A 25,958-nucleotide genomic window follows, 5' to 3' on the forward strand; every position below is an offset into this window, starting at 1 on the left:
GTTGGCTCATCGCCAAGAGGCAAAGGAGGGAGCTGATCAACTGGCATAACACAGTTTATGAAGACAATGTTCTACAGTCTACCTTGGTGAGTAGTGTCTGGGGTCTTAAAAGCCTGTGAGCAGCCATCTAAGATACTCCACTGGTCTCACCCCTTCGGGAGCAAGGGAGAATGAAGAGAACAAGATGCAAGGAAAAGATTAGTCCAAAGGACTAATGGACCACAGCTACCAAGGCCTCCACCAGACTGAGTCCAGTACAGCTAGATGGTGCCCGGCTACCACCACTGACTGCTCTGACCGGGATCACAACAGAGGGTTCTGGACAGAGCTGGAGAAGGATGTAGAACAAAATTCTAACACACACAAAAAAGACCAAATTTACTGGCCTGGAAGAGACTGGGGAAACCCTGAGAGTATGGCCCCCAGACACCCTGTTAGCTCAGTGGTGAAGTCAGCCGGGTAGTAGACAGCCCCATAAAACCAAATGGGACTAATGAGGCACAGCAGTCCAGGGACAAGGACTAGAAGGCAGAAGGGGACAGGAAAGCTGGTGATAGGGAACCCAAGGTTGAGTAAGGACAGTGTTGACATGTCGTGGGGTTGTTAACCATTGTCATAGGGCAACATGTGTACTGTTTAATGAGAAACTATTTTGTTCTGTAAACATCTAAAGTAAGAATAGCAGCACAATTGGAAGAGCGTAGTCGATGTCACTGAACTGCATGTAGAAATTTTTGAAATGGTGTATCTTTGGCTATGTATATTTTCACCAAAAAAAAAAAGAACGTCAAGAAGGGAGAGGGTGGACATGTCATGGGGTTGTTAACCAATGTCATAAAACAATATGTGTACTGACTGTTTAATGAGAAACTATTTGGTCTGTAAACCTTCACCTAAAGTACAATAAAAAATAAAAAAAAGAGGGAGCTGAGTGAAGCGCATAGTTTATTCTTTCCAGATTTGCCAATTGACAAACCATTCTGTCCGCTTGAATAGACGGAGTCAAGGCATAGAGAGGAGCTAATAGGAGTTTTATAACCACAATCGTGAGCATGGTGCAGGACCAAGCAGCGTTTCGTTCTGTGGTACACAGGGTCGCTGTGAGTCGGAACCAACTCAACGGCACCTACAACAACAGGAGTTTTATGCTAACTGAGCTCCCTCCATATGGAAGGAAATACGAAGGAAGGAGAAGAAGGCTCCTCCATAAAGTTGTTGTTCATTGCCGTCGAGTTGGCCCCCAGCTCATGACGATCCCACGCACAATGGAATGAAATCCCTGGTCCTGTGCCTTCCCCGTGACTGGTTGTAGATGAGACCATTTCTCTGTAACAGGCCTCAGTAAACGCTAATGGATTATGGTGTAGAATCTTCTTTACCATGCATGTCAGCCAAGTCTAAAGGGGGATATCAGTTTTGTTTTTTCCAGGATTTGTGTGCATTTATTGTGTCTAATCTACCCATCTGTTTAATGGGAAAGCCCACAGCCAAATAATACCCAAAGCAACGAAAAATGAATTAGAGTTTTAGATGACAAAAGGGACCTCAGTGGGTGTTTTGTCCAATGGATCTCAGTCTTGGTTGTACATTGGAATCACTTGGTAAGCTTTTAAAAAATACTGATGCCAGGACACCATCCCAGACCATTTAAAATAGAATCTTGTGGGGTGGGACTTGGGCATTGCTGTTTTGTAAAAAGCCCCTCGGGATTTTGCTGCACAGCCAAGATTAAGAATCACTGATCTAGTGTAACTTTCTCATTTTATGTACAAAAATCGAATCCCGAAAGTTTTGGTGAGTTGCCTAAGGCTGTAGTTGGTGAGAGATGGAGTGAGAACCTGGCCTTCTGCCTGAGCACAGTGCTTCTTACTGGAAGCAAAGCCTTTGGTAGGTCCATGTTTTTTCATAGTTTCTTGTTCAACAAAAGAATTTGCAAAAAGCACTAGTCAAATGTCTGTAGACCTGGATTTTAGTCCTGGCTCTAATGCTAGCTGGGTGAATCACTGGGCCTCAGTCTCCTTATCTGTAAAAATGAAGGGGTTGGACAAGATCATTTCCAACGTTTCTTTGGGCAATAAAATTCTATGCTTCTGTCGTTTGAAATCACGACCCATCTGTCTGTCTGTCACACTGTGGTGGCTTGTGTGTTGCTGTGATGCTGGAAGCTATGCCACTGATATTTCCAATACCAGCCCAGTCATCCATGGTGGATAGATTTCAGTGGTGCTTCCAGAGTAAGACAGACAAGGAAGAAAGGCCTGGCGATCTACTTCTGAAATTAGCCAATGAAAACCCTACGAATCACAACAGAATATTGCCCGATACAGTACTGCAGGACGAGTACCCTAGGTTGGAAGGCGCTGCACAATAGCTCCAGTGCTGGACTCAGACCTTCCGACGATCATGAGGGTGGTGCAGGACTAGGCAGTGTTTCCTTGTGTTGCACGTAGGGTCGCTACGAGTTGGAGCCAGCTCAACGGCTGCTAACACCACCACCACCGCGGTTTCATGTATTGTTGTTCTGGGCTGCCGTCAAGTCGATTCTGACTAATAGGGACCCTATAGGACAGAGTAGAACTGCCCCATAGGGTTTCCAAGGAGCAGCTGGTGGATTTGAACTGCTGACCTGCTGGTTAGCAGCTGAGCTCTGAACCACTGCAACAGTTAGATAGTGTTAATTTCTATTGTTTTAATTTCTATTAACAATCCACAATCTAGCAAGTGCTATGCTAGATAAGATGCTTTCATATACATTAACTCATTTTAATTGAAATGTTTTAGGATGGTTTTCTGATGGAGAACCTTTAAAGTAATCACTAAAATCTAGATACTGCCATAATTTAAAATGACAATGCCTTAACTCTCTGGCCCTCTGTAATTTCTTTCACTAATTTACTGTAGAGGTAGCCTCTAAGGCTGATAATTCTTCTTGAATATTTCCAAGTCTGAATGTGTTCAAATATCTGAATAATTACTTGAGTCCGTTAAATTTGACCTTAATATTTGTCAATATATAAACATGAGACCAAATTATTTTATCCAGTTGCGCTGCTTTAGTTATTTTTGTGTTTAGTAATTTTCACATAGTAATCAACTCAGAAAGTGTTACTTGACATTTAAATTGTTAATTTAAATTATTACAGCTCTTTGCTCTAAGGGCAGGGCCTATTGTTATGTTCCAGGGACTAAGCTATGGCCCTCGCCCTTTCCCACAGCACACAGCTCTGTCTTTGGTATTTAACAAATATTGGTTGGCTTAATTACTGTTTTATACTTTGGTATCAATAGCCCACTGTTTCTTTTTCCATAAATATGACAACTGGAATTTTTATTTTAGTACTGTCTGCCACGGAGTTATAACAGAAGCTCACTAACACTAACGAATAGGGTTATTTCAATAAGTGTTTCTACTGGTATTACTTATAGGCTCTTTTATGCCTGTCTGTAATTTTATGACTGGATAATTTTTTTCTAGGCAAGAACCAAGATACTGCTATTTTCAGCCATGTTTGAACAAAAAGAATATTCTTTTTAAGCAATCTTACGTTTCTTTCAACTCCTATAATTCTATCAAAAAAATATGGCAGAGTTAGTTCTTTAGAAGTCTCGTCTGCCTTTCCTTTTCCCGTGTCATTAACTTTCCACATGTAGGTCTGTTTCCTAGTCCAGATGAAGCCTTCTACAGGAGGACAGACGTTAGATACGCTGCTTTGTTTTTGTTACAGTTCTCTGTAGGAGTTATCTGCATGTCAAATGGCAACTATGATTGTGGAATAAAATGTTAAAAGTTTAACTTATGTTCAGTGACTCAGGTGTTTGAGATAATTTCATGTGAATTTTTACTGAACTTATAGGATCTTGAATTAAAAAAAATTTTTTTATTGTACTTTAGATGAAGGTTCACAAAACAAATAGTTTCTCATTAAACAGTTAGTACACATATTGTTTTATGACATTGATTAACAACCCCACAACATGTCCACACTCTTCCTTCTTGAACTAGGGTTCTCTATGACCAGCTTTCCTGTCCCCTCCTGCCTTCTAGTCCTTGCCCCTGGGCTGGTGTGCCCCTTTAGTCTCGTTTTGTTTTATGGGGCTGTCTAATCTTTGGCTGAAGGGTGAACCTCGGGAGTGACTTCATTACTGAGCTAAAAGGGTGTCCGGGGGCCATACTCTCAGGGTTTCTCCAGCCTCTGTCAGGCCAGTAAGTCTCGTCTTTTTTTTTGTGAGTTAGAATTTTGTTCTACATTTTTCTCCAGCTCTGTCTGGGACCGTCTACTGTGATCCCTGTCAGAGCAGTCAGTGGTGGTAGCCGGGCACCATCTGATTGTTCTGGACTCAGTCTGGTGGAGGCCATGGTCGCTGTGGTCCATTAGTCCTTTGGTCATTGGGGTCCATGAGTCCTTTGGACGAATCTTTCCTTTGTATCTTGTTTTCTTCATGGATCTCGAATTGTTTTAAAGTAATATGCAAAAAGGGAAATATTTTCAATAATCTAGACAAGCATTAGGTAAAAAATCAAGATGGAAGTTACCTCTCACAATGATGGGAGAGGGGAGTAGGAGTGCGATTAGGGGGATAAGTATACAGAGACTTCAGCTGTATTGATAGTTTTATTTTGTAAACTGGGTGGTGGGTTAAAACAAAGATGAGAAGGTAAGGGGGCAGGGAAGCTAGATTAATGGAAATGGAACAACCAGAACGGAAATAATAAGAGTGTTCTCATATTGTGAAGAATGTAACCAATGTCAGTCTGTGTAGAAATTGTTGAATGGGAACCCAAACTACTGTGTAAACCTTCACCAAAACCACAATAAAATATTATTAAAAAAAAAGAACTAGGTGGTGGGTACATGGAGTTTATTATGTCATTTTTTATATGTTTGTATAAGATAGAAATATTTCATAATAATTTTTAAATATTAAAAGAAAACTGGATGAGAATATGGTTGACTATCTACACACCATAAGTGTAATTTTTTAGCCTGTGGGGGGGTGCTACTATGAATACATTTGTTGAAAAACTTTGTGAAAGTAAGTTTTTTAGTGAAATTTGAAAATAATGGATTTGGCAGTAGAATTGGAATGCAAGAATGGAGGAAAAAGATGCTTGCTGGGGAGTAAGGAGAGGAAAGCCAGGTGGCAAAAGACCATTCATTTAACCAGTTTCTTATTACAGTCAGATGTTCACAGAATGGGCCACAAGAGACCATCATATACTTGACACAGAAGTCATCAGTGACGCTTGCCAAAGTCTTGGGACTGAGAGGAATTTGATAGAAAGGGAAACCAAACAAAGACTAAACTTTTCTAAACCAAATCTGTGGCCATCAAGTTGATTCCAACTCATAGCGACCCTACAGGACAGAGTAGAACTGCCCCATAGGGTTTCCAAGGAGCAGCTGGTGAACTTGAACTGCCGACCTTCTGATTAGCAGCCTGAGCTCTTAACCACTGCACCACCAGGGAAGGTTAAATAGAGTTGATAAGACTTTGGGTTTTTTTTTTGTTAATAAAAGTTGGTTCATCTTTTACCTGAGCATGTAGCTTTGCATCAAGGCTTAAAGCAGTGTCTTTTACTGCATACGAGAGTGGGAGTGACTCAGAAGCACTCAAACCCTGTCCGTGCTGACAGATGTAAGCCTACAGGGCCCTTGGGAATTCATCCAGACTTCCTATTGCCTGGACTCCAGGAATATCCCAATTAATAAATCTTTTAAGAAATGGACCCTCTCTTCTAAGAAATGTAGGTTAAAATACTTTTAAAAATTTAACAGATCACAAAAAGCAGATATTCATGCAACTTGTATGATGAAGTATTGCTGCAGTTTCCAGTTATCCGATCCCAGAAGAAAGTAAATTTGATTTTTAACCAAGTTGTGAAGCCCTTGAAGGCTGTCTTCTGAATCTGTAGCCTCTCCTTTTGCTTCCTTATTCCTTTCATTGCTAACCAAGTTTCCTACTTTCGTTGTCCAGTACCACCTGGGGCGCGTCCCTCCTTTTTCATCATAGGGGAAGAATCTGGTGGTGTTGTTAGCTGCCGTGGAGTTGCCGGAGACTCATGGAGACCCCGTGCAAAATGTACAGAAACACTGCCCACTCCTGCACCATCCCCACAATTGCCTTCAGATAGTACCATTGTAATCCCATAGGGATTTTATTGGCTGATTTTCAGAAGTAGATTTCTAGACCTTTCTTTCTAGTCTGTCTGAGTCTGGAGGCTCTGCTGAAACCTGTTCAGCATCACAGCAACAAGAAAGCCTCCACTGACAGAGGGGTGGTGGCTGCATATGGGGTGCATTGGCTAGGAATCGAACCCGGGTCTCCTCCATGTAAGGTACTCATTGGTAATTGATTGCTTATTCTTTAGAATCTGTGTGGGTTGGATAGTGGCTCCCCTAAAGATATGTCCATGTTCTAAGCACTGGAACCTATGAATGTGACCTTATTTAGAAAAAGCGTCTTTGGGGATGTAATTAAATGAGGGATCTCGAAATGAGAGCATCCTGGATTATCTGATAATGACAAGTCCTTATAAGAGACAGAAGAGAAGACAGAGGGAGAAGAAAAGAAGGCTGTGTGAGACAGAGGCGGTGACTGGGGTTATATAGCCACAGGCCAAGAACATCTGGAGCCTCCAGAAGCTAGAAGAGGCAAGATAGGATTCTCTCCTGCAGCCCGTGGAGGGAACGTGGCACTGCCAACACCTGGATTTTGAACTCTGGCCTCCAGAACTTGTGAGAGAATAAATTTTTGTGGTTTTAAGCCACCGAGTTTGTGGTAGTTTATCAGCCGCGAGAAACCTAGAGTTCCTGAGATCCCTTGTCGGTGTCAAGAAAAAGTAGACAGTCATGCGTCACTCAACGTCTGTGAAACATTCGGACGTTCTGCAAACACCGTATTACGGATGAAGGTCCTTTCAGGCATTCACTTCCAGAACAAGGAGGTCTCGTCCATATTAAAAATTTGCTGGGGTAAATAACTAACCTTCCTCTACAGTTAGTTTATAGGAGCCCTGGTGGCACAGTGGTTAAGAGCTCAGCTATTAACCAAAAGGTCGAATCCACCAGCTGCTCCTTGGAAACCCTATGGGGAAGTTCTGCTCTATCCTGTAGGGTCGCTATGAGTCGGAATCAACTCGATGGCAACGGGTATAACGGGTACAGTTAGTTTATCGAAGGTTTCAACAAATTCTTCTGCCTTCAGCACTCACAGACTCACCGCTCATTTTCACATCAAGCAGTGAAAAATGTTACTTGAAGCACTTGAACCACCCAGAGCCAGCACCAAACTCGGTATCGTAGGCTGGACCTGCTTTTTCTTTAAGCATCTCAAACAAACTTCTTGTCTTAGCGGTGATCATCAGCCTGCTGAGAGGGATTCGCTTTTGTGTGTGGTCCTCAATCCACATCATTACCAATTTCTCCATATCTGATATAGGTCCCTCCCGCATTTTCATTAGCCTTGTAGCTTTCAGTGGGGCCTATCCTTTAACAGCTTGGAGACTTTTTTCTTTGTTCTTGAGTATTGTTGGGATTGTCGAGTGCGACATGCCTAAATCCCCTACATCCTAGTCTCCAGCAGGGACTTCTGAACTCTGTTATAACCTTCTGGGACCCCAGATGGATACGCGGTCGGACGTGGCTCAAACGGTCATTATGCGGCACTTGACTGTATTCATCTTTTGCCTCTCTGGACCTTGGTTTCCTCATCTGTAAATTAACGTAATTAGATGACATCTAAGGCCCCTTGTACATGTATGAATCCATCAAAAGCAAACAAATGAGCAGACAAACTCAACCCAATCAAAAGCTGCAAATTTAAATTAGAGAGAGGGACTGCCAGAGACACTTTGAGAGGAAGAGAGGGAATAGGAAAAGTGTTAAAAGTTTATATGCTTGTTAGCGTAAGTGAGGAATAGCTCCTCTCCAGCCCCAGTCAAAACAAAGCAAACAAACCTTACTAGAAAACAAAAAAACTACTAGAAAATTGATGATGACTCTCGGCCTTCTCTTCCTGGGTAAGGCTTGCTTTCTTTCTGTTAACTTTCTTTAATAGGACGTAGTACTCAAGTTTAGAAATATTTCTGATTTTCTCTAACATGTTTGAGTCCTCTACATATTCTTTGATGTTTGATTCGTGCATCTCACGAGAACTTAACAATAATATCTCTTATTGCGCCTTGGAATCCTCATGATAGGATGACCCGTTAATCTCTTAGGAGATTTATAGTGTACACTTCCCTTCAGATCCTCCATGTATTATATTTACATAATTTATTAGCACCCTTCTATAGTACGTTTTAATGGGTGAGCTTGTCGTAAGCCAAGAACGTTCCTTTGGGGTCTCTAAATAAATGTGTGCTAAATAAATTATTAATTTTGGGGTACATTTCTAAAGCAAACTTATTATTTTAGCGAATTTATTTTTAAAATCTGTATTTTCTCAACTTGGCTTTGAGTAGCCTAATTTCCCAAAAACAATTTTTTTTTCAAAGCAGCTTTTCCATTGATCCATTTCTGCTCATCTGTTCCTTTATAGTGAGGAACTTTTTTTTAGTGACCTCAGAGTAGCTGTTGGGTGGACGTATTAAAGGAAATATTTTTGTGGTTAGAATAACACAAACCTTTTCAAAGTGTTTCAGTTAGGGCACTCCTTTTAATTTACGGTCATTGAATAAATATTTAGCATTTTCTGTATGATAATGGGAAACCCTGGTGGCATGGTGGTTAAGTGCTGTGGCTGCTAACCAAAACAACTGGCAGTTCAAATCCACCAGGTGCTCCTCAGAAACTCTGTGGGGCAGTTCTACTCTGTCCTGTAGGGTCACTATGGGTCGGAATCGACTCAATGGCAACGGGTATTTTTTTAATATGATAGTGTTCTTTTGCTTTTCTTCTCCCAAAACATAGTATACATGGAATATACCACCACATGAATGATGTCATTTCCTCTACTCAATGACCATCTTTGCTGCTACTTCTAAAATTCAGTGTTTTAATCCAGTTGAGTTATAGGTATATGCTGTGTTAATCACTTCTAATACTGCATAAAGATCCAGGTTTCCAAAAAAAAAGGGAATATGTTCTTAAAAATCCTCAGTATAAAAATGTTCATGGTTGAATTCATTAAATACCAATCTCTCCTAGTACATTTCAAATGTGATGTGATTCATAATACCTGGAACTTTTTCCCCTTTGCTCATTTTTCCTTTTGTAAAATACAAAAAATTAAAACTTTTCATGCTAATTCCTTAATTTAAAGGCTCTTTATTTGAAAGTGAGGATAATGTTAGACCAAGAACAAGATGCTTCCCTTGACCCATAATTTAGAGAAGCTACCAGTGGGAAAAGTGCTGGTGTTTGGATCAATAGGGTATGGAAATTGAGCTGCTTAATGATACAAAATCGGAAGTCTAACAAAGGCCTTTTCCTAATAGATTAGGTAGTTATTTCCCTAGTGTTCTTTTATGACATCTGACTACAGAGGAGTTGATTTTGAAGGGAGAAGAACTAATCTTAGGTATCAGATCTTATTAGAGTCTGGCTTGCACACATCTATCTTAAGGAACTGTAAGGATACCAATGGCTGCCTCTATTCTTGTGTGTGGAGGGGGGCTGAGCAGGAAGGTTCTGTGAGGAGGAATTTGGGCTGTTTCCATTTCCCTGGAACCTGAATTTAGGCACTGCTGGGAAGGAATGATGGGTTGTATATTAAGCCCCTTTGGTGTCTTCCCTGGAATTAGCTCACCTAAGGCTAGATGGAACCAAAGACGCGTCCTTAGTGGGCTCAGGAATATCCTGTGGGGGCAGTTCAGTGCGTGACACGGAGTGTGTGCACACCTATGAGTGGTCCCACGTGGACTTGATGAGCCTTTGAATAAGCGTCTTAAAAGTTACTAAATATAAACTTTGATGTTAAGATGCATTTTAAAACTAACCATATTTTTATGCAAATAACATGCACCTTGCCAACTGCGCCCTCCCCCTGCGAGGTATTTTCATAAGTGCCGCTATACCAATTTTTTTTTATGTGTTGCTATAAAAACAAATTAGCATAGCATGCTTACGAAAATATCACTTGGCGGGGGGGGGGTGCGGTTGGCAAACAAATGTAGAAGGCACGTGTTTATTTGCATAAAAATATGGTACATATATTTCCCCCTTGAAGTTCTGTTATGTCCTTGCATAGGCCCTACTCCCCACCCTCTCCAATTGAGAATTGGTGGTTGGAGGTTCAAGTCCACCCGGAGGTACCTCAGAAGAGAGGCCTGGTGATCTACTTCTGAAAAATCAGCCATTGAAAACTCTATGGAGCACAGTTGTACTCTGACACATATGGGGTCACCATGAGTCAGAATGGACTTGATAGTAATTGGCTGTATACTCTCAGGGTGATAACATTCATATCCATGGCCTCGAATACTGTTCTGACCCCTAAAACTCTGTGTCCCCTTCAGATCTCTCTCCTGTGTTTAGGTACATGTTCTAGCTCCCTGTTGGGTGTCTGCATGTAGAGATCCCTCCGGTGTTTCAAATTCAACATGTGTGACACTATACACATCATCTGCCCCCTTCCAAATCCACTCCTCTTATAATTCTTTTTTTAACAGTGTTATCGAATATAATTGACATTCAGTAAACTGCACATACGTAAGTGTACACTTTTATAAGTTTTGACATATGTCTACATCCCTGAGACTGTCACCACAATCAAGACAGTGAATATACTCGTCACCACAAATGTTTCGTCATGCTCCTCTGGAACCCCCTGCCTGCTATTCCCACCGCCTCGTGCCACCCTCTTCCTCTTCACCCTCCCGCTGCAACCATGAATCTGCTTTCTTTCTGTCACTACAGATTAGTTTGAATTTTCTAGAGCAGGGGTTGGCTTGTGGGCCAAATCTGACCTGCTGTTTTTGTAAACACGGTTTTATTAGAACATAACAACATCCAATCGTTTATCCCTTCTCCTGTGGCTGCTTTCCTGCTACAACAGGAGACAGACATCTTATGACCTGCAACGCTGAAAATATTTACTATCTGATCCTTACAAAAAAGCTTGCTGAGGGTGTTCTAGAGTTTTATGTAAATTCAATCACACAGTCTGTACTCTTTTTTGCCTTATTGCTTTCACTCCTGTAATTATTTTGAGATTTGCCTCTGTTATTCCTCGTTATTGTTGAGTAGCAGTGCACTGTATGGGTATACCCGGTCATCAGTTCACTGGTTGTGGACACTTGTGTTGTCTCTAGTTTTTAGCTATTACAGACAAAGCTGCAGTGGACATTCATGTACGAGTCTTTGTACCCGTAGATGCTTTCATTTCTTTTTGGTAAGTACCTAAGAGTAGAATGTCTGGATTTATGTCAGTTGTATGTTTAACTTATGTTCCACACTGGTTGTACCATGTTGCATTCCCACAAGCAGTGTATGAAAGTTCTGGTTCTTCCACATTGTGCGAACACTTGGTACGGTCGCCCTTGTTAATTTGAGCCGGTCGGCAGTGGGTTTGGGTTTGTTTTTTTTCCTACTCTGGTACGGCCTCATTAACGTAATGGAAGAAAAGCCCTATTCCCAGACAGCCTCAATTCATAGGTATATGGGTTAGGACGTCAACATAATTTTCGGGAGACACAGTTCCGTCCATAACAAAGCCCAGTTCATCAGCTTGTTCTTTTGGATCACGCTTTGGGTGTCATATCTAAGCAAGCTTCCCGTAACTCGGTGCCATAAACATTTTCTCCGATGTTTTCATCTAGAAATTTTACAGTCTTAAGGTTTACATTTATGTCTGTGATCCATTTTGAGTTGATTTTTGAATGTGGTGTCAGGTATGGATCAAAGTTCCTTTTTATTTTTTTGCATCTTGTTATCCACTTGTTCCCATGCCATTTGTTGACAAGACTTTACTTTCTCAACTGAATTGCGTTTCTATTTTTGTAAAAAATCAGTTATCCGTATACCATACATGTGTGGGTCTGTTTCTGGCCCCTCAGTTCTGCACCATTGATCTATTTTGATCTGTCCTGATGCCAGTTACACTGTCCTGATTACTACAGCTTTAAAAGAAGTCTGGGAAGTATCCTTCCAAATTTGGCCTTATTCGTGATCACAAGTGGAATGAAATTGCATGAAGAATAATGTCAGAAGAAATTGACATTTTAAAATGACGTTTAAGAAACCTAAACTATTGGTAAACAAAGCAAGTGGGAAAAAAATCATGCTAACGACATTTATTAGAAAATCTGATGGATCAAGCAGCCAACCAGACACAAGGATAATATTAATCAGAGGACTAATGGATCACGTGAACCACAGCCTCCACCAGACTAAGCCCAGAACAAGTAGATGGTGCCTGGCTACCACCACCAAATGCATTGACAGGAATCACAATAGAGGGTCCTGGACAAAGCGGGAGAAAAATGTAGAACAAAATTCAAATTCATAAAAAAGACCAGACTTACTGGTCTGACAGAGACTGGAGGAACCCCCAAGAGTATGGCCCCCAGGCACCCTGCTTACTCAAAACTGAAGCCACTCCCAAAGCCCACTTTTCATCCATTGATTAGACAGGCCTATAAAATAAACAATAACACACGTGAAGAACGTACTTCTTAATTCAGTCAAGTATACGAGACTAAATGAGCAACACTTGCCCAAAAGCAAAGACGAAAAGGCAGGAAGGGACAGGAAAACTGGACCCAGAGAGCCCGGGGCGGAAAGGGAAACGGGGAGAGTGCTGTCGCATTGCGGGGCTTGCAACCACTGTCACAAACAATTTCTGTATGAATTTCTGAAAGAGAAACTTATTTGCACTATAAACTTTGACCTACAACACAATAAAATAAAATTAAAAAAAAGAAACCTGATAGAAATAACTGAAGAAAATATCCCCTGATGTATGTGATTTTATCATTCTGTTACAGAGGAATTGGATCTAGCTGTATAATTTAATCGATTTGGAAGATCTAATACAGTGCGTGTTTGCCCTCGAAGGATGGAGACTGGGGCTTCTCGGTGCTTCTAGCCAGCTGGCCCAAGGAGCAGTTGAAGATGAGGAAGAGGAGACCCTATTGAGTGGCCTCATCAAAAAGTTGGGCACATTATTTTGCCCATTAGTGGAAGGCAGAGTTGGTCATATATGACTGTATCGCCATGACAATATCTTGTCATCACTGCAGGTAAAGTGAGTCCCACCAGCAGGAAAAAGAGTCGTTTCTTCGGGCAGTCCAGTATGTGAATACATCTTTTTTTTTCTCTCTGGGTTCATAAAAATGTTTCCTGTAAAGAAAGATACTTCCTGCCTTCATCACCCCATTCTGTAATCCTTGAAGTTTTATGGGAAAACAATAGATTTTCTAGCATTAATCAATGAACTCTGTACCTGTTTTGATTCCAGACAGAAGCGATAAAAGCCTCATTAATCCCTGGGTTTGAAACCCTCAAGAAGACCTCATCTGACATTGCAGGCTCAGTCGGCAAGGGATTCACAGAAATCCTATTTGGTTCTTTATTAGCAAATTATTTTTTTAATTCCCCAATTGGATTGCCTCTTTCAAGAACAGCTGGGGACCTTTTGGAGCCAGCCATCTGCTGGGTTAGGCAATTCCCAGCGTGCTTTCATTCTCCTAGATTAGCTCAGGCACCTCCAGGACAGCCGCGTCTGGACAGGTTTCACCGTTGCTCTGGGGCAGGCTGCCCTGGGGGTGGTTTTTAGCCACAGCCGTTGCCCTGGAGGCCTGGGGCTTTGTTTCTCTGCACGGCTGATGCTTGTGGTGGCGGGGCCTTTTCCCTTCTGCCTTCGAGTGATTATACCCTGGCTGATGTGGTTATTGTCTTACAAAAAATTTTAGAAACTCATCAGACCCAGGAAAATCTTACCTGGCCTTGAAGATTTATATCCTCATTTTACCAAATCTCACCAGAGCATCAGTGGGCTAAAACCATACAGGCATCTGCTGTAGTCATAAATTTCCACACGCGGTGTCAGCGAGCAGCCAGAAGCCCCCGCCGTGCCTGTCACAGTGCGGAATGCCTGGGTTTGTTTTACACGCTGCTCCAGCTTCGTCTAGAACTTCACATGCGAGTCAGGATGTCTTTTCTCAAGTGGCTGAATCTGCCTTTTATGTCCCACATCCTTTAGGGGGAGTGCTTCGGACCAGTCCCTCGCCATTGTTTTCTTTAAAGCCCTTTTATTCCAGGCTCTGAGGAGAGCAGTGCTGTGCACTCGGCCGGCCACCATGCTCTGCTCTCATTCAGGAAACTGCTGACTGTTACTGGCAACCTACTCTCTGCATCTTTTCTCTCTGGGATTAAGACTGACATATGCTGGTCTGTTATGAAGGCTTGATTCCGATTTTTTTTTTTCCTTATTCCTTCAAGGAAAGTACTTTTAATTCACTAGCTTGTAGGTGTCGTTCCTTTGGGAAAGAAGAATCAAGTGCAGTCAATAAGTTCTCTTTGTTTTTCTTAGTTATTTTTGAGATTAATTATTGATCTAAAAATATTCAAGTAGCAAAGACAATGTTCTTTAAAAAAATAAGTCTTATGCATTCTTCCAAATCCTGCTCCATCAATATTAAACTTAATTGTAAATTAATTTATCAATTTTTTCTTTTTTAAATATCTAAAGAATTATCAGCAATTAAATATGTAACATTTACTATCTATTAATATAGGTTCCAAATATATACATTACTTAATTTCTTAATATAATGCTTCCATGTTTTTCAGTAGACAAATCAGAAAGTACCAGCTGTGAGAAATCCCACACCTTGACCTCAGTTGTTGAATCATTCTGAGTCCAGTCGGGATAGAAACCACGGAGTAGGTTAGACGGGTAGGATGTTTAATGTAATTATTAAAAGCCGACAAATAAGTGACTGTAAGATACACGGAGACTCTGTATGGTGCCCTAGCACTGAGGAAGAATACCCAAGGAAGGCCAGACCTGCCAGGAGGTCTCCTCCTCCAGGCTGGGGTTCAGACTGTGTTAGAGAAGGTGGAGCTTAGCACACAGTGCCGCAGACATTTGCTGGTTTGCCAGGCTGGACTGCTCAGCAGGTGCTGTGAAAGCAGGAGCTGACCCTCTGGGGTGTGAGTGGGGCGCAGGCAATCAGCAGCTAATGGTGTGGGCGTGGGAAGAGCGCAGACATCTAGGCGGGCAGGAGGCCTTCAGAGCACTGGGATCCACATGGAGAGGAAAGGTTATTACCACCAGGCCAGGCGGAGACTGCAAGGCCACCAAGGTACCAAATGTTCTGGGGTGTGTGGCTTTGGCAGAGCTCCACTGGATATCCTCACTTCTTGGAGCCCTGGTGGCACAGTGGTTAAGAGCTTGGCTGCTAACCGAAAGGTCGGCAGTTCGAATCCACCAGCCGCTCCTTGGAAACCATATGGGGGTAGTTCTACTCTGTCGTATAGGGTCACTTGAGTCGGAATCAACTCGACGGCAATGGTTTTTTTTTGGGGGGGTTTCACCTGCCCCCACCATGTAGCAGCCAACAGCAGGGGAGCCCCTTCCTCCTGCAGCATCCTCCACTGAGCAAGCTGAACACGGTGCTCACTGTAAAGGAACGAGGCTTAAGGAATGCTGCCCATTCCGGCAGAGCGTATACTAAGGGGAGAATTTGGAGCCGAGAGGCAGCGACTTGATAACAACCACAGTCGGTCAGTCTCATTGTAGTCTGGACCCCTTTTGTGTCAGCTGTGGGTTGGTTGCCTCCATAGATTTTACTACAACACAATTCCTGTGACCAAGAGGTAGTCCAAGAACAAAGCTCCCAGTTGAGTTTTGGTGGCACCCTCTGAGCCTCCTTGTCCCTATTCAGGAGAAGTGATACAGGCAGTGAAAACAAACAAACAAAAACACCCAAACCCATTGCCGTTGAGTCCATTCTGACTCACAGCGACCCTGTAGGACAGAGTAGAACTGCCGGTAGGGTTTCCAAGGAGTGGCTGGTGGATTCGAACTGCTGACCTTTTGGTTTAGCAGCTGTAGCTCTTAACCACTGCACCACCAGGGCTCCAGGCAGTGGAGTACAGACACTATTTAGCTAATAAATTCTAAATTTGTTACTTCATACCCCAAACTCCGGATTTCCCCAGTGGCACTGATTTTCAAATTGGCTGACGTAACCACAAATCCAGAAGAAGCTGGAGGTAATCATCAGAACTGATTAAAGAAAAAATATAAGGACGTTTTCTTTAATTATATAGGGGAATATAAATTTATGTACATAAATGTTAAATAAATCAGAACTGATTAAAGAAAAAATATAAGGACGTTTTCTTTAATTATATAGGGGAATATAAATTTATGTACATAAATGTTAAATAATTTGATTTTAAATTACATCTCATTGATATTTAGAATGTGTTTTACTTTTGTTTTGACCAATTATTAAAAAATGAAGTTCCAAAATGCCATCCTGGTTTATATAATGTTGAAAATGGGGTTCTTGAATAATGCACAGACATGCTCGCTACAAAAATAGCTTTTAACGAAGATACATTTCTAAAAATTCAGGAAGCATTTCCTGAGTCCCTACTGTGGGCCCTGTGCTAAGCACAGATAACTTTAGATACTTCAAGATCGTATTTTTCTTAAATCAGGTTGACTGGTTAGCATTCTTGTGAATTTCTGAACTTTTCATCGCCAGATCAATAGATAAATACGACAGCTGTCTTATACTGTTTCCCTTAGCTTTGGTCTGTCAGCAGTATCTGTCCGTTAGATTAATGGTTTCTGATAACCTGTTCGGCATCTCTAGAGCTGGCTGCGGACCAGCAGGACAGCAGAAAACAACACCAGAGTCGTCATGGTCCAGGTTCGCCCCGTCTGCTGCCTTCCACAGGAAGCTTCTTTGTTCGCAGAATGGATTTTTTTCACACTGCAGTTTTAGAATTCTCTTGTCCAGTCTGGCAGCTCAGCCCACAAACCGTTTTTGCAGAGACAGGCAGGAGGCTGAAATGGTCTCCTAGCATGCTCACATGACCAAGGCTTGTCGTAAAAATCGGAGGTCATGACAGGCACTATTGACAGCCATCTTTAGCTAAAAGGGGCAGTGCTCATGCAGCTTTTCGCACCTCGTAAAGGCGGCAGGGCCCACGGTCAGCCCCTTTCCCATTTGTCCCTCTTTGCTCTCCCAGCTTCTCTCGGAGTGTTCCCCTGAACTGCAGATGGCAGGCGCTTCGTAAGCACTGGCCGAGTCCGCATGCACTGTCAGCAGCCATTCACATCGTTGTCAACATATGGTTTTCATGCGTCATCCCACCCCCGGTGACCCATTGCTGAGAGAAGGCTCCACCAGTTTCCCTTTTCTAACCAGTTACTGAATTAAACTAGCTCTGCAGAACAGCTCCGGGTAGGTAAGTGGCACTTTCCAGATTAAATGGGAAGAGATAAGACGTACTTGCTATAAAAAACAAACCCGTTGCTGTCGAGTTGATTCTGACTCATAGCGACCCTACAGGACAGAGTAGAACTGCCCCACAGGGTTTCCAAGGAGCGCCTGGTGGATTCAAACTGCCGACCTTTTGGTTAGCAGCTGAAACTCAACCACTGCGCCACCAGGGCTCCAGTAGGACTGGGGATTTTATATCTTACACAGTAGAAAGTCATTCCACAGTTTCAAGGAGAGAAGCCACATGACTAGATTTCCTTTTCTTCTTGTACAGGTCTCACTGTAGAAGCCGCCAGTCCTTCAGGGTGTGAAAGGTGTGGCTGGAGCAGAGTAGGCTGTAGAAGGCCTGTTGACAAAGGACTTGATGGTTGATGGCGCTTTCTTCTACCTCCTCCATGCCACATCTTACTTACGTGACTTTGATCCAGACCCGAGTGTGAGACCGGGGGAGAGATGTGGCTTGATTGTTGAAGTCCGTTTAGCGCTTTGGATTAACTCTTTCTCAACCCATACAAGATGCCACTTTAAGGACTAAGGTGCACTTGACCCAAGCCATGGTGTTTTCAGTCGCCTCATATGCATGTGAAAGCCGGACTGAAGAATTGAAGACTTTGAATTATGGTGTTGGTGAAGAATATTGAATATACCACGGACTGCCAGACGAACAAACAAATCTGTCTTGGAAGAAGTAGGGCTGGAATGCTACTTAGAAGCAAGGATGGCGAGACTTTGTCTCACGTACTTTGGACCTGTTATCAGGAGGCGCTAGTCCTGGAGAAGGACATCATGCTTGATAAAGTAGAAGGTCAGCAAAAAAGAGGAAGACCCTTGACGAGATGGATTGACACAGTGGCTGCAACAGTGGGCTCAAGCATGACAAGGATTGTGAGGATGGCGCAGGACCAGGCAGTGTTTGGTTCTGTTGTACATAGGGTCGCTATGAGTCGGAACCAACTCAGTGGCACCTAACAACAACAAACCCATACAGCAAGGAAAGCAGATAGAAATGGAAGCAAGTAGACAAGGAAATATGGTCATGTCGCTTCTCTCCTTGAAACTGTGGAATGACTTTCTACTGTGTAAGATAAAATTCCCAGTCCTGCTGGAGCCCTGGTGGCACAGTGGTTGAGTTTCAGCTGCTAACCAAAAGGTCGACAGTTTGAATCCAGCAGGCATTCCTTGGAAACCCTGTGGGGCAGTTCTACTCTGTCCTGTAGGGTGGCTATGAGTCGGAACTGACTTGACGGCAACGGGTTTGGTTTTTTGGTAACATGGCGTCTAGGGTGCTGCATGGTCTGGCCTCCACCACGCTCATCTCCTGCCGTTCTCCCTCCTGCTCACATGCTCCAACCACTCTGCCTCTTCCTGCTTCTTTGCTGGGTTAGCTCCTACTCAGTCCTTAAGTGATATGTGCCGTGCTTTGTCACTTTCTCAGCGATGTCTTCCCTGACTCCCTGGGCCAAACCACCACCCCAAATATAGTTTCTTTCTTTCTTTTGGTGAAGCTATACATGGCAAGACATATATCAATTCAACAGTTTCTTCATGTACAATTCAGAGACACTGGTTACATTCTTCAAGTTGGGCCACCTTCCTCAATATCCTTTTCCAAACTGTTTCACCATCGTCACCACAAACTCACTGCCTCCTAAGCTTCTCATCTAACCTTTCGAGTTGCTGCTGTCAGTTTGATCTCATATAGATAATTCTTTAAAAGAATACAATGCTCAAGGCAGACAGTCTTTTCTAATTAAGCTAACCTATTGTCTGGTTTAAAGATGATTTCGGGGGATAGTTTGTTTAAGGTTTAAAGATTTCCTCAGAGCAATAATTTTAGGGGGTCATCTAGCCTCAGTGGCTCCAGAAAGTCTGCATTTGATGAGAACCAAATATGGTTTCCAATCACTGATTTTGCTTTTTCTTCCTATCACTGTTCATGGTTTGTACTCATGTCTTTTTGTGTGACTATTGCCTATGTTTCCCTCCCCCTAGAGTGTAGACTCCACGGGGCAGAGATGTGGTCTGTTTTGCTTACTATTTGAACTCCATGCCCTAGCTAAATGCCTTGCACATAACTGAGGCTGAATCAATTATTATATCCATGAAAGGATATATGGTAGAAGCAGATTGTAGGGCTTGAGGGGGAAAGTAAGTGATGAAGGTAGGGTGGCTGAGAACTGTGGCCCATCCAGGGCATACCAGAGACTCAGGAATGTGTGGTCACAGGCCTGGCAGGGCTAGCCAAATGATGACCCTTGAAAGCCCCTCAAGTGGCTTGGAGACCTCCAGTCTCTCCCTTCCATATAAATCACAACAATAATGGAATGTTTGCAGTGTACCAGACATTGAGTTAATGTTTTAAAGGTATTTTCGTGGTTAATCCTTGTAGTCCACCTTATATGGTAGAGATCACTAACCGTTTTTCATGCCGAGGAAGCTGAAAACATGGGAATATTAACAGTGTTTGTCCTTTTGTGATTGACTTATTTCACTCAGCCTAATGTCTTTAAGTTCCATCCATACTGTAGCATGTATCAAGACTTCATTTCTCCTGCTGGCTGAGTAGGATTCCATTGTATGTATGTACCACATTTTGTTTATCCATTCATCCGTTGATGGGCATTTAGGTTGTTTCCACCTTTTGGCTATTATGAATAGTGCTGTGAGTACACATTGGTGTACAAGTCTCTGTTTGAGTCTCTACTTTCATGTCTTTTGGGTATATACCTAGGAGTGGAATTGCTGGGACATATGGTAGTTCTATTTTTAGTTTTTTGAGGAACCCCCCACACTGTTTTCCACAACAGTTGTACCATTTTACATTCCTACCAGTAATGGGTGAGTAAGAGTACAAATTTCCCCACGTTTACCACTTTATTTTCTGTTTTTTAATTTTTTTATCTTAGCCATCCTAGTGGGAGTGAAATTATATCTCATTGTGGTTTTGATTTGCATCTCTCTGATGGCTAATGACATTAAGCATCTTGTCATGTGTTTGGTGGCCGCTTGAAAGGTCCTCTTTGGTGAAATGTCTGTTCAAGTCCTTTGCCCATCCTGCATTTTGTTCTAAGGATTTTATGGTTTATAGTTTGCACATTTAGGTCTTTAATCCATTTTGAGTTTGGTTTTGTGTATGGTGTGAGGCATAGATCCTGTTTCATTTTTCTGCATGTAGAAATCTAATTTTCCCAGCACCATTTGTTGAAGAGATTCTCCTTTCCCCATCGAATGGACTGCTGAGAGCTGGGACTGAGGGTGGCTTCTAGCAGGCACAGATCAATCACCTGGATTCCCGCATGGCTGTGACAAGTGGGTCACTAACCCAGAGGTCTCTTTGGCTGGAATGAATTTAATCAGCATTCTGCAACAAGCGTTTCTTGAGTGCCTGCTGCCCACAGCCTCCTGAACTCAATAACCACCCGCCATCTGCCAAGAATAGAAAGGTTCCATCCCTTCCCTGTCCCTTGCCCAGAAATCTCTCTCTAATTCTGGGGCTGTAGGGTTTGGAGGGGGAGGCTTGAAGGTCAGCTTCCTTTGCCCCCTCACAGGGGAGTGCCTGTAATGCCGGAGGGCGGAGCTCACGCGGTACCAAACTGCTACCAGCCGCCGTCGATTCCAACGCACAGTGACCCCATGTGTTAGCTCTCACCACGTGTTAGCTGAACTTTGTCTAATAAGTAACAATACTCTCTTTTACAGATAGCGGAGACATGAAGATACCTGGCATATTTTAAACGTAGTTCCCCAGGCCCATGTGGCCGGGTTCTTTTAACTTATATCTTTAGCAGATCATAGGTTTCGGGTGATGTATGTCCAGGCTTGGAAGCAGACCTGGGCACACAGAAGCTTAACAGTTTCAACTGTACCTTTTCCATGTGTTTATACTCCAGAATAAAGCTGAAGATATTTTTAGGGTAATTTAGTAACAAAGCAGTTGTGGCGTCTAAGCTTGATTTTTGTGTACAGGAGTCAAGAAACCAGTACGAATGACGAGCAGGCTGATTGATCTTAGTAGTAGTGATGTTGTGCTATTTGTGGCATTGTTTGTTGCTGACACTTCTGATCTGCAGTTGCCATTCTTCCCAGGCTTGTTAATTTATTTAAAAACCTAAGATAGTTTTTGTTTCCATGTGACTCCTATCGTAGAAGAATTTGCAGTCGGACCACGAAATACAACAAACAGGAGCAGGTGTCACGCCCAAGGAGAGACTGGCCTGCACATAGATGCTCATGAGAATCCCGTAATCAGTGGTTCTCAGCCAGGGCGATTGTATCGGGGCTCTGAACCGGTTCATTTCCAGTTCGACCCCCTGCTGAGAATTTGCATTTCTAACAAATGCCCAGGAAGTTATACATAAGAATCACCTGGGGATTTGTTAAAATGTAGATTCTGATTCAGTCTATCTGGGCGGAAATGCAAATTATCCACAGGGGGTCAAACCAAAAGGAACTGGTTGGAAGCCCTGGATTTCTCCCCCGGGGGATATTTGACAAAGCCTGGAGACATGTTTAATTGTCACAGCTTAGGGGGAGAGGCTACTGGCATTCAGTGGACAGAGGCCAGGGATGCAGCTAAACATCCTCCAGGGCACGGGACAAGCCCTACACAAAGGACTGTCTGGTCAAAAACCTCAGCAGCGCCGAGGCTGAGAAACCCCGTCATACACACGTGAAGAAGATACGGTGTAAACCGTTGGACAAATCTGGACTCAGAAAAAACCCAAGTTGGTGCCCACAGTTTCGGCATCCTGGCTCTGGGCTTTCTGGGGTTTTTGGGTGTTCTGTTTTGTTGTTTCCTTCAGGTTTTTATTTTGAAGTCATTTCAGACTTAAAGATTAGGTAGTTTTCATAGCAATTGGGAAGCTTTGCTAAATGTCGAATGAGGTAAAAGAGAAGGAGAGGGACATAGTAGGAACAGACCCATTTAGGGGTCACTGCTGGGTGACCTGGAGCCCTGGTAGCACAGTGGTTAAGAGCTCGGCTGCTAACCAGAAGGTCGGCAGTTCGAATCCACCATCCGCTCCTATGGTCCTGTAGGGCCACTACGAGCTGGAATTGACTTGGTAGCAGTGGGTTGTTTTTTGTTGCCGGGGGAACCCTGTGGGAAAGAGTCGCGGGCTCAGAGTAGAGGGGAAGGTTTGACAATAAGCTTCTTTGCTTCCTGGAAACATCCCACAGGCAAGAACAGATTACCCAGTAAGCAAGGTATGCACAGGCTTCCTTTGCTTACTTCCTGATCTGTAGTGCACGATTTCACCAAAGATGTGATAAAACCCATGTGAAATTGTGCACTACAGATTGGTAAGCGCAAGTAAGCCCGTGTGCACCCTGCTGACTGGTCAGTCCCCCCGCCAGCAGGACACCCCCGTGTCTATCTGTGCCTTCGCTCCCGTGTGGTTTAGGTGTCAGGGAGATGCCACCTCACCAGCTCTCACTTGGGCTACTGATGAGCGTGGTGTCCTGAGAGAGATCACTTCACCCCCTAACCCTACCCCAGCCATTGAGAATGGCCAGGACAATCCTGTAGGCCATTGCCTATTTAAAATAAACTTGCACACACACACACACATATTCTGACTAAAAATATAGAAACCTAGAGGGTGAAAGTCTTCCATAATCCTGATAAATGTGTGTATATCCCTCCAGTTTTCAATGTATATGTTAACATATTATGATTAAAGATAATATTACGCTATATTATACCATTTTACCATTTGTGGTTTTACCGTCTGTATCATGGACGTTCTTTGTGGTAGTATGATGGGTAGATGAGTTAAAGTTGTCTGTAAACTAAGCACTATAGTAGCCACCTAAGGAGGATGGGTCGCACAGTGGTTAAGCCCTTGGCTGCTCACCGATAGGTTGGTGGTTCAAATCCACCAGCTGCTCTGTGGGAGAAAGATGCGGCAGTCTGCTTCCATAAAGATTACAGCCTGGGAAACCCTACAGGGCAGTTCTCCTCTGTCCCGTAGGGTCGCTGTCAATTAGAATCAAACGATGGCAGTGGGTTAGTAGCTTCCTGCCTACCTCAGAGGCATTTAGCAAGACTCATAAATTAAGATTTGTAAAATGTGTTGAGTTTCTCCGATGAAAATTGTCATCTGCTCTGCTCTGTCTTTAACTGGTTATACAGTTTTGAACGATTCTATTACTAGTTTCTTTTGAGACGTTGTTGTCAGATATTTTTAAAGATATCCTGAGTCCTCAGAAAGAAATCATGATGGTTAGGTTAACATAGTCTGTGTGATACTCTGAGATTCCAACCGTGTCTTCTGTGTTCCTGACAGGCAGATATGTGTATCAGCCTATGACCCCCGTGGAGCAGCTCCCAAGCACGGAGATCCCTGCCCAGCCTCGGGAGCCCACAAACACCATTCGGATCTCAGTGTCCCTCACTGAACACTTTCTGAAATTTGCATCCGTCTTCCAGCCACCCCTGCCCCCTGACTCCCCAAGGTACTGTATGATCTCAGACCTCTTTATCGACAACTACCAGGTCAAGTGCATCAACGGGAAGATGTGCTACGTGCAGAAGCAGCCCCCGCCGCAGCCCCACAAAGCCGGCCCCGAGGAGGGCTCCCCACACCATGCCTTCATTCCGAAAGAGAGCAGCACCCCAAAACTGGATCACTGCTCTTCTCCCTCCAGTTCAGAGGACTCGGGGATCAATGCCATCGGGGCTCACTACGTGGAGTCGGGTGACGAGGACACAGAAGAAGGAGCTGAGCTGAGCTCGGAGGAAGACTACAGCCCCGAGAGCAGCTGGGAGCCAGACGAGTGCACCCTACTGTCCCCGTCGCAGTCCGATCTGGAGGTGATTGAAACAATAGAAACCACCGTGTGAGGGCCAGGCCGGGCGGCCTCTGCCCCAGGCTGAGCTTCTGTCCTTCCATCTGATGAATCCTTTTTTCCAGCGCGGTTGATATTTTCTACCCCTTCCTGACACGTAGCAGCTCCACGTCTGCTGATTAGCTCCACGCTTCAAGTAGTCTCACAGCTAAGACCTTCTTTTTACTAGAAATGGTTTTCTTTTGTATCTTGACTTACTTTCTATGTAGCGTCTGGTGTCATGCGTTGTGACCCAGCCTTAATTTCCCTGGGAACTTGCGCTCAATGAAGTGACGATCGTGGCGTCTCATGGATCAGACTGAGGGGCTTCCTGGAGCGGTGGAGACAGTGTTTGCACATAACCCGTCCTTCACAGAAAACTCTGGGCATTCCTTCCGGTATGCTCACGGGCCCCCTGTCCTGCTGGTCCCACCTGGAATCAGCTCCCCTGAGTGGGTGCTGGTAGATGCCACTCACTCCTCCTCCCCTCCTCCCACCACCTGCGTTGGGTCTGGGCCATGGAGTCCCAGGGTGGGTCCAGTGCACCTCGGCTGACTTCCAGGAGGTCACTGGAGGCCAGCTCTGCCCCTGGTTAGGACCAGTATCTGCACAGCCCTCTGTGACCTGGGGCTGAGCTGGACCTTCACTGAGAAGAGGTGCCATCTTCAGCTTCATGCTCAATCCACCTCCCCTCTGCAGGCTCAGTGACTAAGGCCTGGCTCTTGACATGAAGGGACCCACAGTCCAATAGGGAGATGACGCACACAGGTAACAGGACCCAAAATGCTCTGGGAACCCAAGGGAGGGGAGGTGGGCTGACGGGGGAAGGTGGCGCAGAATTTGAGCCAGCCTCTTAAGTGGGTTCCCCGGCATTCCCCCTCCTTTTCTTAATCTTCAAATCTGGGGAAACATTTTAGGAAGTTATATAGGCATTATATTTAGGAGGCAGCCACATCTGTAGTTTTAAGAAAATAATAATAATAGTTTTAGTTAGCATGGAAATGCTAAAGAAAGGAGTCCTTTAGGGATTAGGAATGAATCTAATAGGTTTGGTTAATTCTGCTTCATTTGGTTGTATGAAGCATTGGAATGACTTAGGTGAGAAATGGATTAGAATTCAGTATGATGCATGGGTTTTTATGCAAATGCAAGAGCAGCTGAGATAGCTGACGGCTAAGTCAGGAGGAAATACTTTGTGTGATACTCTTTCACTTTACTACAGCGATAGTCACGGTCTGCTGGACATGTTCTCACACACACACAAAATGGTGGATAATTCTAAGTTCTTATTTAGCTCTCTTCAGAAACCTGTTCCTAATCTCCATTTGCATCGGGTATTCTCGTGTGGGTTGGTTACCCCATTTCTCCAAATCTTCTTTCCGTGAGGCGTAGCTAAAAGTCCAGGAGGTTTGAAATATGGCCCAATGAAGCCACAACCATCACCGCTGACAACAGAGAAATACCCCTTATATCATTACTACCCACGAGCGGGCACGCGTCAGCGTCCTGGCCCCGCTCTCTCGCCTGTGTCATGGTGGTTAGTGTTAGTTAGTATTTGAAGACATAACGAGAGGCCTGTTGGGCTCTTCCTGAAGCCTCCATCTGGCGCTCTCCACAAACCGCCCCAGAAGGACCTGTTCTGGCTGCGTGTAGTTCGGTGATTTACAACTTTGTTAGGCTTAGGTGCCAAAGGCGTCCGTAGGGTTTAAAAGGCAGAGTATGG

The 25,958-nt window shown here is 43.7% G+C and overlaps 1 protein-coding gene across 2 annotated transcripts in view; it reads left to right on the plus strand.

Annotated features, from left to right (window-relative positions):
* Positions 1-24,655, plus strand: part of CUNH3orf70 (chromosome unknown C3orf70 homolog) — a 67,762-nt gene extending 43,107 nt beyond the window's left edge. The window contains exon 2 of one of the 2 annotated variants that reach the window (XM_004382259.2): positions 23,695-24,655. In XM_004382259.2, coding sequence (XP_004382316.1) covers positions 23,695-24,251 — 557 coding nt within the window. In that variant the 3' untranslated portion in view covers positions 24,252-24,655. The remainder of the gene's footprint in view (positions 1-23,694) is intronic. The other variant, XM_023736795.1, reaches the window with a different exon arrangement.
* The last annotated feature ends 1,303 nt before the right edge of the window (positions 24,656-25,958 follow it).

Source organism: Trichechus manatus, unplaced genomic scaffold (assembly GCF_000243295.1).
Source record: "Trichechus manatus latirostris isolate Lorelei unplaced genomic scaffold, TriManLat1.0 scaffold00092, whole genome shotgun sequence".
Taxonomy (NCBI): domain Eukaryota; kingdom Metazoa; phylum Chordata; class Mammalia; order Sirenia; family Trichechidae; genus Trichechus; species Trichechus manatus.